The sequence below is a fragment of the Protomyctophum bolini genome (genome assembly GCF_963924005.1).
Source record: "Protomyctophum bolini genome assembly, chromosome: 17".
In the NCBI taxonomy this organism is placed as follows: Eukaryota; Metazoa; Chordata; class Actinopteri; order Myctophiformes; family Myctophidae; genus Protomyctophum; species Protomyctophum bolini.
This window is the reverse complement of record NC_137878.1, coordinates 40,292,269-40,306,082: the sequence shown is the minus strand read 5'-3', so window position 1 is coordinate 40,306,082 and position 13,814 is coordinate 40,292,269. Positions and strand designations below refer to the sequence as shown.

The 13,814-nt window shown below is 46.8% G+C and overlaps 1 protein-coding gene across 1 annotated transcript; it reads left to right on the top strand.

Annotated features, from left to right (window-relative positions):
- Positions 1–468: 468 nt before the first annotated feature.
- LOC308331775 (uncharacterized protein) lies at positions 469–2,708 on the top strand (the record flags this gene model as incomplete). Its single annotated transcript, XM_080787269.1, has 3 exons — positions 469–888; positions 1,150–1,381; positions 1,807–2,708. 3 exons carry the CDS (start codon positions 469–471, stop codon positions 2,706–2,708), a joined length of 1,554 nt encoding a protein of 517 aa, XP_080643395.1.
- Positions 2,709–13,814: the final 11,106 nt, after the last annotated feature.

Here is a 13,814-nt window from a genome sequence, read left to right as displayed (position 1 = left end):
TTTTCTTCTTTCAAATTATTTGATCGGCACAAAATATTGTGTTTGTTGTCATGATTCGTGTAGTCTATAGACACCACCTTATTTGTTCATTTAAGTGCAATATATTGGCTCAGATAGAGTGAAAATAGATGTATCGATAATGGCGACCCTAATTTGTATACATGTTGTAATTGGGACAACTTTTTAACATAGCTTATTCAAGTAAGTACTCAGTACTTAGTACTTTACTACTGTACATTTAGTGACACACACACACACACACACACACACACACACACACACAGAGAGAGATGTGTCCTACATACATATCGATTAGGGTGTGTGTGTGTGTGTGTGTGTGTGTGTGTGAGTGTGTGTGTGTGTGTGAGTGTGTGTGTGTGTGTGTGTGTGTGTGTGTGTGTGTGTGTGGTTTCTAAAATTACATATCTATGATTTCTATTATGTTCTATAATAGAACCACAAGTGGGTATGACCCAGGATCAGAGACAACTGTTCGTGACAATGACCCAGGATCAGAGACAACTGTTCCTGACAATGACCCAGGATCAGAGACAACTGTTCCTGACAATGACCCAGGATCAGAGACAACTGTTCCTGACAATGACCCAGGATCAGAGACAACAGATCCAGAAAATGACCCAGGATCAGAGACAACTGTTCCTGACAATGACCCAGAATCCGAAACTGTTTCTGGATATGACCCAAAACCTGACAGAAAGAGACAATCAAGTGAAGAAAATGAATAAATTACTGACGGAAAAAGACAAGCAACTGGAACAGAAAAGTGAAGAGCTGAAGATGAGCTGGAAGGAATGTGCTGATGTCATGGAGCAGAGCAACAAACAACAAGACAAAGTGATCCAGGATCGTCAGGAACAGAGAACCCAAGTACAGAAGATCACTGTTCAACTGGAAGACAGGCAGAGAGAACTGACAGAGAGAGACAAGACAATACAAGAGAAAGACAACCAACTGAAGGAAAGACAGAGAGACCTGGAGAAGATGAAGACAGAGAGAGACAAGACAATACAAGAGAGAGACCAGCTACTGGAGGAAAGACAGAGAGAACCGGAGAAACAACTGAGAGAGGAGACGGAGGGAGGAGACGGAAGGAGACCTAAACTTAAACCTAAACCTGATACGATGAAGACAGAGAGGGTCAATAAATTAGAAGAGCTACTGAAGGAAAGACGGAGAGAACTGACAGAAAAAGACAACCAACTGAAGGAAAGTAATCGACTACTGGCAGAAAAGGACAAAGGTCTGCAGAAGTGTAATGAACTGCTGACAGAAAAAGACAAGCAACTGGAACAGAAAGGTGAACAGCTGAGGGTGACGAAGAAGGAGTTGGATGACGCCATCACAGAAAACCCACAACTTGGTGAGATTTAGATCCTTAACATTGTCTCACTAGATGACTGTTATGTTGATGATTGGACAAAATGTAAATCTTCAACCTGGGTGTGATTGCAGCTCAGCAGAGCTGTAATCTGAAGACTGAATTAGTTGCAATTGTAGATGTCATTCTTTAAAAAAGCAATTACTCAACCCAGGCCATGCCATATTGTCATTATATCCCATACAAGATATACTGTTCAATCCAACCAATCAATGTAGCTTAAATACAGCATAGACTTCCACATTAGTCAGTAAATTAAACACATGTAGTGTCATAAGTAGTGTTAATAATATGATATAGTATTACATCATTATAACTAGTCTGGTAACCTTAATAGATTATGTAAATGTCATTATTACATCATTATACCACAAATAATAAAACCAACTCCCCATCTTGTCTTAAAGGTTCTTCCACAACTCAGATCATTCTGACAAAGATAAAGATCCAGGAAGCAGAGAAATATCTGAAGACTGTGAGGGCTGAGTTCGTTAAGAGAGTCTCTGAGGCCAATCTGAATTTGCTACTGGACGGACTTCTGACTAAGGACATGATCACTTACTTGGAGATGGAGTCGGTCAGCGAGGAAAACGGGGCCAACCGGGCAAACAAAGCACGGAGAGTTATTGACATGGTGAGCAAAAAGGGAAAGAAATGCAGTAAAGAAATGATAGACCTCCTTCAACAGCTGGACCCTTGCGTTAGTGAACTCCTGCATGATTATTACATCACCCTCCAGGAGGCAAAAGGCCAGGCAGAGAAGAGGATTCAGAGGGACAGTGAGGAGACGAAACACAAGGAAGAGCAGGAGAGGGAGAGCTTGGAGAAGAAGCTTAAGGAGTCTCTGAAGGGGAAAGAGGAAACCATCCTGAAGCTTAAGGCACACATCAGTGAGATTGAGGATAAAGTGGCTGAACTGAAGAAACAACTGAGGGAGGAGACGGATGGAGAGAAGAAAAGAGAGCTGGAAGAAGAGCTGAGGAAGGAGTTTGAGAGAAGAGAGGAGATGGAGAGAGAGCTGGAGAAGATTAAAGAGCAGAGAGAGAGCGAGAAGAGAGAGATGGAGGAGAGACACAGACAGAAACTAGAGGAGATGAGAAAGGTCTATGAAGTCAGGGCGGAAGCAGAAAGAGACCTGATGAAGAGATTCCTTCCTGAGATGGTCAGCGACATCATGACGGCAAAGATGAAGAGGACGATAGAGATGCAGATGCAGAGAGAGTTTGAGAGAAAGCTGGAGGAGAAGAGCAGAGACGTGAAAGAATTTGTCAGCATGTGTCAGACTTTTATTGAGAGGATGGCCCCTTGAGATGCTGCATCTCGTTTTAGAGGGGGGTCCTGTTATACATACAGTCGCTCTATGCTCCCTCTTGGCCTAGTCATCAGCAGGCATGGACTATCTTTCCATTGCTATGCTGATGACACACAGCTCTACAAGAAACGCAGTTCCATTGTCATCGCCTTCATCCACACTCACCATCTGCCTGGAGGAGATAGAGGTCCCCAAGAAAGAGCCTCCAAAAGCTCCAACTCATCCAGAACAGCTGTTACGATCCTGATGAGAGAGAGAGCAGCGTTTATACGAACACATCACACCCATTCTCCATTCACTGCCCTGGCGTCCCGTCTCCTATTGGACACGATACACGCATTCTACTCACTGCCCTGGCGTCCCGTCTCCTATTGGACACGATACACGCATTCTCCACTCACTGCCCTGGCGTCCCGTCTCCTATTGGACACGATACACGCATTCTACTCACTGCCCTGGCGTCCCGTCTCCTATTGGACACATACACGCATTCTACTCACTGGCGTCATCTCCTATTGGACACAATGAAAGGTCTAACACTGAAGGAGTGGAGGCTTTTTTATGTTCTCAACTTATAATCAATGTTATAATCATGTGGCCACATCTTCACCTGAAACTGGAGTCTGAATAGGCCTTCACTGACCCCAGACCTGTCCCTCTACCTTCACTGACCCCAGACCTGTCCCTCTACCTTCACTGACCCCAGACCTGTCCCTCTACCTTCACTGACCCAGACATGTCCCTCTACCTTCACTGACCCCAGACCTGTCCTTCTACCTTCACTGACCCAGAACTGTCCCTCTACCTTCACTGACCCAGACCTGTCCCTCTACCTTCACTGACCCCAGACCTGTCCCTCTACCTTCACTGACCCAGACCTGTCCCTCTACCTTCACTGACCCCAGACCTGTCCCTCTACCTTCACTGACCCAGACCTGTCCTTCTACCTTCACTGACCCCAGACCTGTCCTTCTACCTTCACTGACCCCAGACCTGTCCTCTACCTTCACTGACCCCAGACCTGTCCTTCTACCTTCACTGACCCCAGACCTGTCCCTCTACCTTCACTGACCCAGACCTGTCCTTCTACCTTCACTGACCCCAGACCTGTCCTTCTACCTTCACTGACCCCAGACCTGTCCTCTACCTTCACTGACCCCAGACCTGTCCTTCTACCTTCACTGACCCCAGACCTGTCCCTCTACCTTCACTGACCCCAGACCTGTCCCTCTACCTTCACTGACCCAGACCTGTCCCTCTACCTTCACTGACCCAGACCTGTCCCTCTACCTTCACTGACCCCAGACCTGTCCCTCTACCTTCACTGACCCAGACCTGTCCCTCTACCTTCACTGACCCAGACCTGTCCCTCTACCTTCACTGACCCCAGACCTGTCCCTCTACCTTCACTGACCCCAGACCTGTCCCTCTACCTTCACTGACCCAGACCTGTCCCTCTACCTTCACTGACCCCAGACCTGTCCTTCTACCTTCACTGACCCCAGACCTGTCCCTCTACCTTCACTGACCCCAGACCTGTCCCTCTACCTTCACTGACCCAGACCTGTCCCTCTACCTTCACTGACCCAGACCTGTCCCTCTACCTTCACTGACCCCAGACCTGTCCCTCTACCTTCACTGACCCCAGACCTGTCCCTCTACCTTCACTGACCCCAGACCTGTCCTTCTACCTTCACTGACCCCAGACCTGTCCCTCTACCTTCACTGACCCAGACCTGTCCCTCTACCTTCACTGACCCCAGACCTGTCCCTCTACCTTCACTGACCCCAGACCTGTCCCTCTACCTTCACTGACCCCAGACCTGTCCCTCTACCTTCACTGACCCCAGACCTGTCCCTCTACCTTCACTGACCCCAGACCTGTCCCTCTACCTTCACTGACCCCAGACCTGTCCTTCTACCTTCACTGACCCCAGACCTGTCCTTCTCACTCTGACACGACTGTGTAGCAGCACTCCAGTCCTGGAACTCACTGAGTCCCAACTCACATCAGAGCTGCCCGCCACCTTCGAAATGTTCAAAAGCACACTCAAAACCCACCGTTTCAAACTTATGTAGGCTTTCCCTATAGACATAACCCCCCCCCCACACACACACACACACACACACACACACACACACACACACACACACACACACACACACACACACACACACACACACACACACACACACACACACACACACACACACACACACACACCCTTCTTGTTTGTCCCTTTTTTTATTTAGATTTCTAGAATTTAACCTTTTAAACCTTTTTGAATAGTTTTCTAATGAAATATGTCTGTACTTATTTCTGCAAAGCGACTTTGGGTACCCAGAAAAACGCTATATAAATCGTAAATATTATTATTATTATTATTATTATTATTACAGTCTTCTCTTCACCGACGGATTAGACTCACGTTTCGACACGCCATGTGAGACCGTCTGATCTAGAGAAAGTATAGAGTGACCCTTCAAGCCCCATTTAAAATCTACAAAATCAATCTAACTATTTTCATTATTTAAAAAAAAATAAGTAGGCTTACAGCTATTTGTAAAATGTAGCCTACATAATTATGTCCACTTGGGACACAAGGTTGAACGTTTTTAATCAATCAAATTCAATGGGGCTTTATTGGGATGATAAAGCATAATTATGTTTACATTGTCAAAGTGTCAAAATATAACAAAGAGCAATGTACGCGCCATGCGTCCCACCGGTGAAAAGAAGCAGCGTGGACTCCTCATGCAGTGAAGGAAGCATGAGGTCAGTCCGTTGCTCTCCCCAGGTTGGCAGAGGGAGAGCAGAGCTCAGGATTACATTAGATATAGTGACGCTGGGTGAAAATGATGATTTGCAAACATTGTGGGATAAAATGTCGATATAAATGTCTATAATTCATGTGATGATGATGATGATGATCAAATCAAGATCAATCATGGATTTATTATTTTCTTTCTAAAAATTAATTTGAAGAATGCTTGACATTTTGTTTTACTTCTGATTATTATTCAGCTATTATTATTATTATTATTATTATTATTTCTATTTGTTTTATCAAAAGTCCACGACCCAAAAAAGGGTCCAGACCCATTGGTTGGGAACCCCCGATATTAAATTGGTGGATGTAAATGAAAGGTTAAATAGCCTATTTAACCTTATACTGTAATATACTGTATCCTTTTGGGTTGTGTACTCAATACAATAAACACCAGGCCTAACCTAACACTTGCATGGTATTTTGTATTCATTGTTTTATGTAATTACATTATGTTTTATTATTATTAATTAATAAATCGTTTTAATTGGAAAGTAGTATGCTCTTAGAGCTGAATAGGCCAGATCCGTCTGATATGATTTACAGATGTTAAATCTAGTTCTTAAAAATATACGTGTATGTTCAAATTAATGGAATAGTTCATATAAATACAAGGTAATCTATACAGAAGACGTCTTAATGCCGAGTGCTCAACATAATTAATGGAATAGTTAATATAAATACAAGGTAATCTATACAGAAGACGTCTTAATTCTGAGTGCTCAACATAATTAATGGAATAGTTCATATAAATACAAGGTAATCTATACAGAAGACGTCTTAATTCTGAGTGCTCAACATAATTAATGGAATAGTTCATATAAATACAAGGTAATCTATACAGAAGACGTCTTAATTCTGAGTGCTCAACATAATTAATGGAATAGTTCATATAAATACAAGGTAATCTATACAGAAGACGTCTTAATTCTGAGTGCTCAACATAATTAATGGAATAGTTCATATAAATACAAGGTAATCTATACAGAAGACATCTTAATTCTGAGTGCTCAACATAATTATTGTATTTGTTGCATTTTCAACACATCACTTTGTTAACCCATTTCGACCGAGACCGATTCTACAAATGTCTTCTAAATCAGTAAGACAGTTATCGGGAAAAACCTCATGTTTCCATGTCAGTCGTTCTCAAACAATTTCATGTCAAGAAGCCCCAGAAATATAATTATGTAATTGGCGGCCGAACCCCATCTGAAAATATGTTGTTCCATGCAGGGACCCCTCCAGAAGAAAACATTCGAGTTGAAAATGTTTGCTCTGAAAGAATATATATACACACACACACACAAGTATTCCAAATCTGCGCCACATTTTCACGATTTTTCAAAAAACAGCAGAACTACAAGCTCGCAGAGTGGCACTCGGTGCTGCGCTGTGAGCTTGTAGATCTGTTTTTCTATATATACTTACATTAATCAATCCACCCATCCATCCATTAATGCAGCAGCCTTGGCATTATGTGACCAGATTTGACTGAGAGACTGCCATCGTGCACAACCTGCAGCTTTTCACCAGAGGAGAAAAACTAAATTTATTTATATTTTATCCAAAATTAGTTTAAAAGCACAGGCTCTTCACATACATAGCCTACTAGAGCATGTCTGAAATAAATATCAGTAAATGTGAAATAAATGCTTAAACATGTAGCTATAGGTGTAATGTTAGAGACCACAGAAGACATGTAAATATGAAATAAATGCTTAAACATGTAGCTATAGGTGTAATGTTAGAGACCACAGAAGACATGTAAATATGACATAAATGCTTAAACATGTAGCTATTGTGGTGTAATGTTAGAGACCACAGAAGACACGTAAATATGAAATAGATGCTTAAACATGTAGCTATAGGTGTAATGTTAGAGTCCACAGAAGACATGTAAATATGAAATAAATGCTTAAACATGTAGCTATAGGTGTAATGTTAGAGACCACAGAAGTGAACCTTTCAAGCCCGTTTTCTCAACTGCAAGACATTACTCTATAAGTTATATCTCGGTCAAACTGAACAACCAATATGTCAATTTGAAGCTATGATTCCCTGCTTTCATAATATGACATGAAAAAAACAAAAATTTAAAAAAAAAAACCCAATAGCAGACGCAGTCCCTCAGTCAAATCTGGCCACATACTGTAGCCTATATGCGGGGAACTGACTCCTGGGGGTCCCCGGACCCCACTTTGGGAACCCCTGATAGCCTATCTATTAGCCTGCTCTAGTAGGTTTTACGAATTTATGAAATAAATTATTAATATATATTAAAACATTGCCATCCAGAGCTTAGAACGCTTCCATCTTCATAACTATGCATTTTGAGGTGTGGTTCCAGCATCAACCACCGCGGGGCAGCGTCGCACCATGGTCCAGCTAAGGGCAATGTAATACTGTGTGTGTGTGTGTGTGTGTGTGTGTGTGTGTGTGTGTGTGTGTGTGTGTGTTCATAGGCTACAGTCTTTTCTGCCTTCTGATGATGTGCATTGTTTTCATTAGCATTCTACTGCCCTGAAACATGACTGCCATGATGATTATCATGACAGTCATGACGTAACTGCACCCTGTTTTTTGCGCTCGCTACATTTACAATCAAAACGTATATATGAACATTCGGAATTCAAATATAAAGTACTCACAATTTGTCCCACGGGTGTTAGACATTTCTCCTCTGTATGGTATATTATATACATCATTAGTTAGTGGCTGCTCCAGCGATTAGAATTGCTGCATCCCGCGTTGTTGAATAAAAAGCATTTTTATCCGAGTGCCCCGGCTACTTTTTTCAAACGGGGTTCGTTTGGGAAATCCACAGTTGCACACCGGGAGCGCACTCGCCTATTAGTCTGTATTGGGCAGGGCGGTCAGCGTACCTATATCGAACACACCGAGTGCCACCCTCCTCCCGACCGATAGGGGGCAGCGTAGTTGAAAGCCAATGGGGAAATAACAGCTCGGATAAAAATGCTTTTTATTAAACAACGCGCTTTTTAAACAAGCTTTTTTCAGAAAACTGGTCAGGATGTACAGAAGGCCTTTTTAGAATCTGATCTCAGGTCAGAACGGGTTAATGGCTGGAGCCACTGTAGTATTCAACAGGACGCCATGCCGACACCTCGCTCCCTCCCTGCCCCTCAGCATCGATTAGCCCCCGGCGTCCTGCGGTTGTGGTTTCCACCTCACGCTGAACAGCCCCATATCGACATTCACCCCCCAGTGACCGACCGACCCGACCCGGCTCGTTTAGAACAACCACCACCTGCACGCCATGTGTGGTAATTGCTTGTTACTTTAGGTTAACTGGTTCAGACCGTACGCCGCGTGGGCACGGCGTATAAAGCAGTCCAACCGACGGGTTTGCTATATAGGATGTGAGCCTAGCGCTAGGACGTGTGTACACACGTCCTAGCGCTATAGGACGCGTGTACACTTCCTAGCGCTAGGAAGTGCGGGTAACAATGGAGACTTCTAATGGAACGTCTGATAACGCACACACACACACGCGTCCAACCCATGCCACGCGTCCCACCCATGCCACGCGGTCCCACCCATGCCACACGCGTCCCACCCATGCCACACGCGTCCCACCCATGCCACACGCGTCTCACCCATGCCACACGCGTCCCACCCATGCCACACTGTCCCACCCATGACACACGCGTCTCACCCATGCCACACGCGTCCCACCCATGCCACACTGTCCCACCCATGCCACACGCGTCCCACCCATGCCACACTGTCCCACCCATGCCACACTGTCCACCCATGCCACACGCGTCCCACCCATGCCACACGGTCCCACCCATGCCACACTGTCCACCCATGCCACACGCGTCCCACCCATGCCACACTGTCCACCCATGCCACACTGTCCACCCATGCCACACTGTCCACCCATGCCACACGCGTCCCACCCATGCCACACTGTCCACCCATGCCACACGCGTCCCACCCATGCCACACTGTCCCACCCATGCCACACTGTCCACCCATGCCACACGCGTCCCACCCATGCCACACTGTCCACCCATGCCACACGCGTCCCACCCATGCCACACTGTCCCACCCATGCCACACTGTCCACCCATGCCACACGCGTCCCACCCATGCCACACGGTCCCACCCATGCCACACTGTCCACCCATGCCACACTGTCCACCCATGCCACACGCGTCCCACCCATGCCACACTGTCCACCCATGCCACACGCGTCCCACCCATGCCACACGGTCCCACCCATGCCACGCGTCCACCCATGCCACACTGTCGACCCATGCCACACTGTCCACCCATGGCACACTGTCCACCCATGCCACACTGTCCACCCATGCCACACTGTCCACCCATGCCACACGCGTCCCACCCATGCCACACTGTCCACCCATGCCACACTGTCCACCCATGCCACACTGTCCACCCATGCCACACGCGTCCCACCCATGCCACACTGTCCACCCATGCCACACGCGTCCCACCCATGCCACGCGTCCACCCATGGCACACTGTCCACCCATGGCACACTGTCCACCCATGCCACGCGGGTCACGTTCTCTCTTTCACCACAGAGTCTGGCTCCAGTTTTTGATCCCAAATCGAGGATATTTTTGGGAGAAACAGTTCAGAAGCACAGCGGGAGAAAGGCCACGAACCCAGGAGGGAGTCTCCTGCTGAATGCAGGAGTGTTGGCAGGCACACACACACACACACACTACACACTACACACTACACGCTACACACACACCACACACACACACACACACACACACACACACACACACACACACACACACACACACACACACACACACACACACACACACACACACACACACACACACACACACACACACACACACACACACACACACACACACACACACACACACACACACACACACACACACACACACACAGAGGATCAGGCCACACGGTGCGAGGGGGGAGCATCCAAATCCTGCCTCCTGCCCTCCACCTGACACCTGTGGTTACGGGAGGAAGGAAGCTGCCTAAATGTATCAACATAATGTCGGTGTCACCTTTTTACACGCACGCACGCAGGCAGGCACGCACGCAGGCAGGCACGCACGCACGCACGCACGCACGCACGCAGGCACACAGGCACGCACGCACGCACGCACGCACGCAGGCAGGCACGCAGGCGCGCACGCAGGCACGCACGCACGCACTCTCACAACGCGAGAGTGACACAGGTGTGCGCTTGAGGGGTGGGGGTACGGGGGAGGTTGGGGGAGGGGAGGTTTCCCCAGAGTCAGACCACCATGCAGTCAGGATGAGAGGGGGTTATTATAATGTCACCGTGTGTGACTGTGTGCGTGTGCGTGTGCATGTGTGTGTGTGTGTGTGCGTGTGCGTGTGTGTGTGCGTGCATACGTGCGCGCAGTGCGCGAGAGAACGAGATTATCATAAAGAAAGAATACATTGGATCCTCAAAGAGCGACTATGGCTTCCGTGGAAACGTGTAGTTCTTCAGACATTTACGATATCATGTACTATTATAGGGCCTTTCAGAGACGGGCACACATAGACCTCAAAGGGGGGCTTCAGTCCCTGCCCCTTTTATGTAAAACAACTGCCCCCCTCCAGGGACCTGCCCCTTTACCCTTCTGTAAAACAACTGCCCCCTCCAGGGACCTGCCCTTTTACCCGTCTGTAAAACAACTGCCCCTCTCCAGGGACCTGCCCTTTTACCCGTCTGTAAAACAACTGCCCCTCTCCAGGGACCTGACCGCAATCACGTTCCCGCAGCCGGCCCCACGCAGCCGGGCCCCACGCAGCCGGGGCCCCACGCAGCCGGCCCCCACGCAGCCGGGCCCCACGCAGCCGGGCCCCACGCAGCCGGCCCCCACGCAGCCGGCCACCACGCAGCCGGCCACCACGCAGCCGGCCACCACGCAGCCGGCCGGGCCCCACGCAGCCGGGCCCCACGCAGCCGGGCCCCACGCAGCCGGCCACCACGCAGCCGGCCCCCACGCAGCCGGGCCCCACGCAGCCGGCCACTACACAGCCGCCCCATATATAGTATATCATACTGTAATATACTACAATATAAAATGTTCATACTGTAATAATACTACAATATAAATGTTTCATACTGTAATATCGCTTGACGGCTGGAGTGAGAGAGAATTTTTGAGAGAAACATTCCTCGCTCCCTCTCACGCACGTACGCGCACGCATCTGTCTGCGTTTAGGGCTGCCTGAGTGACTGTCTAACTGAGGGAGTTAATGTGTCGCCTCAAATAACACACTCAATAATTTATAGTGGTAGTATACTGGATGAGACGCACGCACATGCACGCACGCACGCACCCACACACACACAGCTGAACATGTGGCTTCAGATGTGTTTGTGTGGGTGTGCGTGCGTGTGTGTGAGCGAGCTTGTGTGTGAGCTTGTGTGTTTAAAAATAAATAAAATTTAAATTTCGAAAATTCCTCTAATCTGGTGTTCAGGTGATGATATGCACATATACAATACATGCACAATAAAATGACAAATTATCTCTTATTTATAATGGACTTCGGTGGCAACCCGAAACTGGTATCCACCAGGTGGCGCTGGATGAGTTTTAATTAAGCAATATTACACGAGAGGGGTGTTTGTTTAACGTGATCATTGCCATGACAGTGATGCGGTCAGGAACGAGACGGAGTCGAGTTCCGCAGGCATCACTGAAAAATACTTTAAGAAAAGCCTATGGGGAAAAATGCATTGGGATTCATTTCCTGGGCCACTCGTCGTTCTGAAAGGGGGAGGGACTGCGACGCTCTATAGTCTTCCGTTTAGATGTCAGCCGTTCATGAATCATTTCATAACCACAGTTCCAAAACAGGAGCAACGAACCGAGATGCAGGAGTATATCATGTATAAAGTTTAGAAAGCCGTGCCTTTTAAATAATTACTAATTCAGGAACGTGTGCTGTGCAGACTATAGCATAGGCTACTTTTTCAAGATTTTTCAAAAATAGCAGACCTACAAGCTCGTATGAGCTTGTAGGTCTGCTATTTTTCAATAGCTAAAGTATAACATGATGCTTAAAAAAAACACCGACAGGGTTTCCCGTCCGGAATGGGTTAAGACAATAATAACAAAGTCAGCATGCTGTTTCTTTCGTATAAAGAGTTATAGGACTTACTGTATACTTACTGTAGTATACTGTACGTCTCAGCAGGATTTGGATAAAAGAAAAGGTTCTATAGGCGCGCAAGGATTGCAATCAATTATCCAGATAATGAAGACGACATCGATCGGTGACGTCACGCGAGTGCCATGCATGGTTCTTTAACCCATTCTGACCTGAGATCAGATTCATACGAGGTTTCCACTGGACAACACACTGGTCTGATGAACCCATTCTGACCTGAGATCAGATTCTAAAAATGTCAGTCGCTCTTCGATTTTTCAAAAAATAGCAGACCTACAAGCTCGTATCGCGCCACTCGGTGGCGCGATATGAGCTTGTAGATCTGCTATTTTTCAATAGGTAAAGCATAACATGATGCTAACACCAAAATGGGTGCCCGGTCAGAATGGGATAAAGAGAAAACAGACAACAAGTCGCAATGCGTTTCCAAAATAAGATATTATCACAAACATAAATCTGTCCCTTAAAATCATATTATACGATGAAAGTAATGCAGATCATTCCAAATAAGAATGAGCCAAACATTTACTCCAAAACATTATAGCCAAAGTCAAAAGTCAAAAGTCAAAGTCGCTATTTCCGAACGCGCCCTAAATAGTTTGAGAACCTGCACTCTGACACTTATAGAAACATGGATTCTTCTGGAAAGAAATTGAACATTTTTGAAGACATCATTTGTAGAATCTGGCTAGTCCTAAATGGGTTAAAACCCGCCTCTGACACACACACACACACACACACACAGTCAAACACACACACACACACACACAGTCAAACACACACACACACACACACACACACACACACACACACACACACACACACACACACACAGTCAAACACACACACACACACACACACACACACACACACACACACACACACAGTCAAACACACACACACACACACACACAGTCAAACACACACACACACACACACACACACACACACACACACACACACACAGTTAATCGCCCAGCAGTTCCTGCTGCAACATTAATGCCCTCATTTATCCTCTTATGCACAAATGTCAACCTTTGTCAACCCACATGCCTGCTGTCCCCCCCCCCCCCCCCTCCCTCCCTCCCTCCCCCCC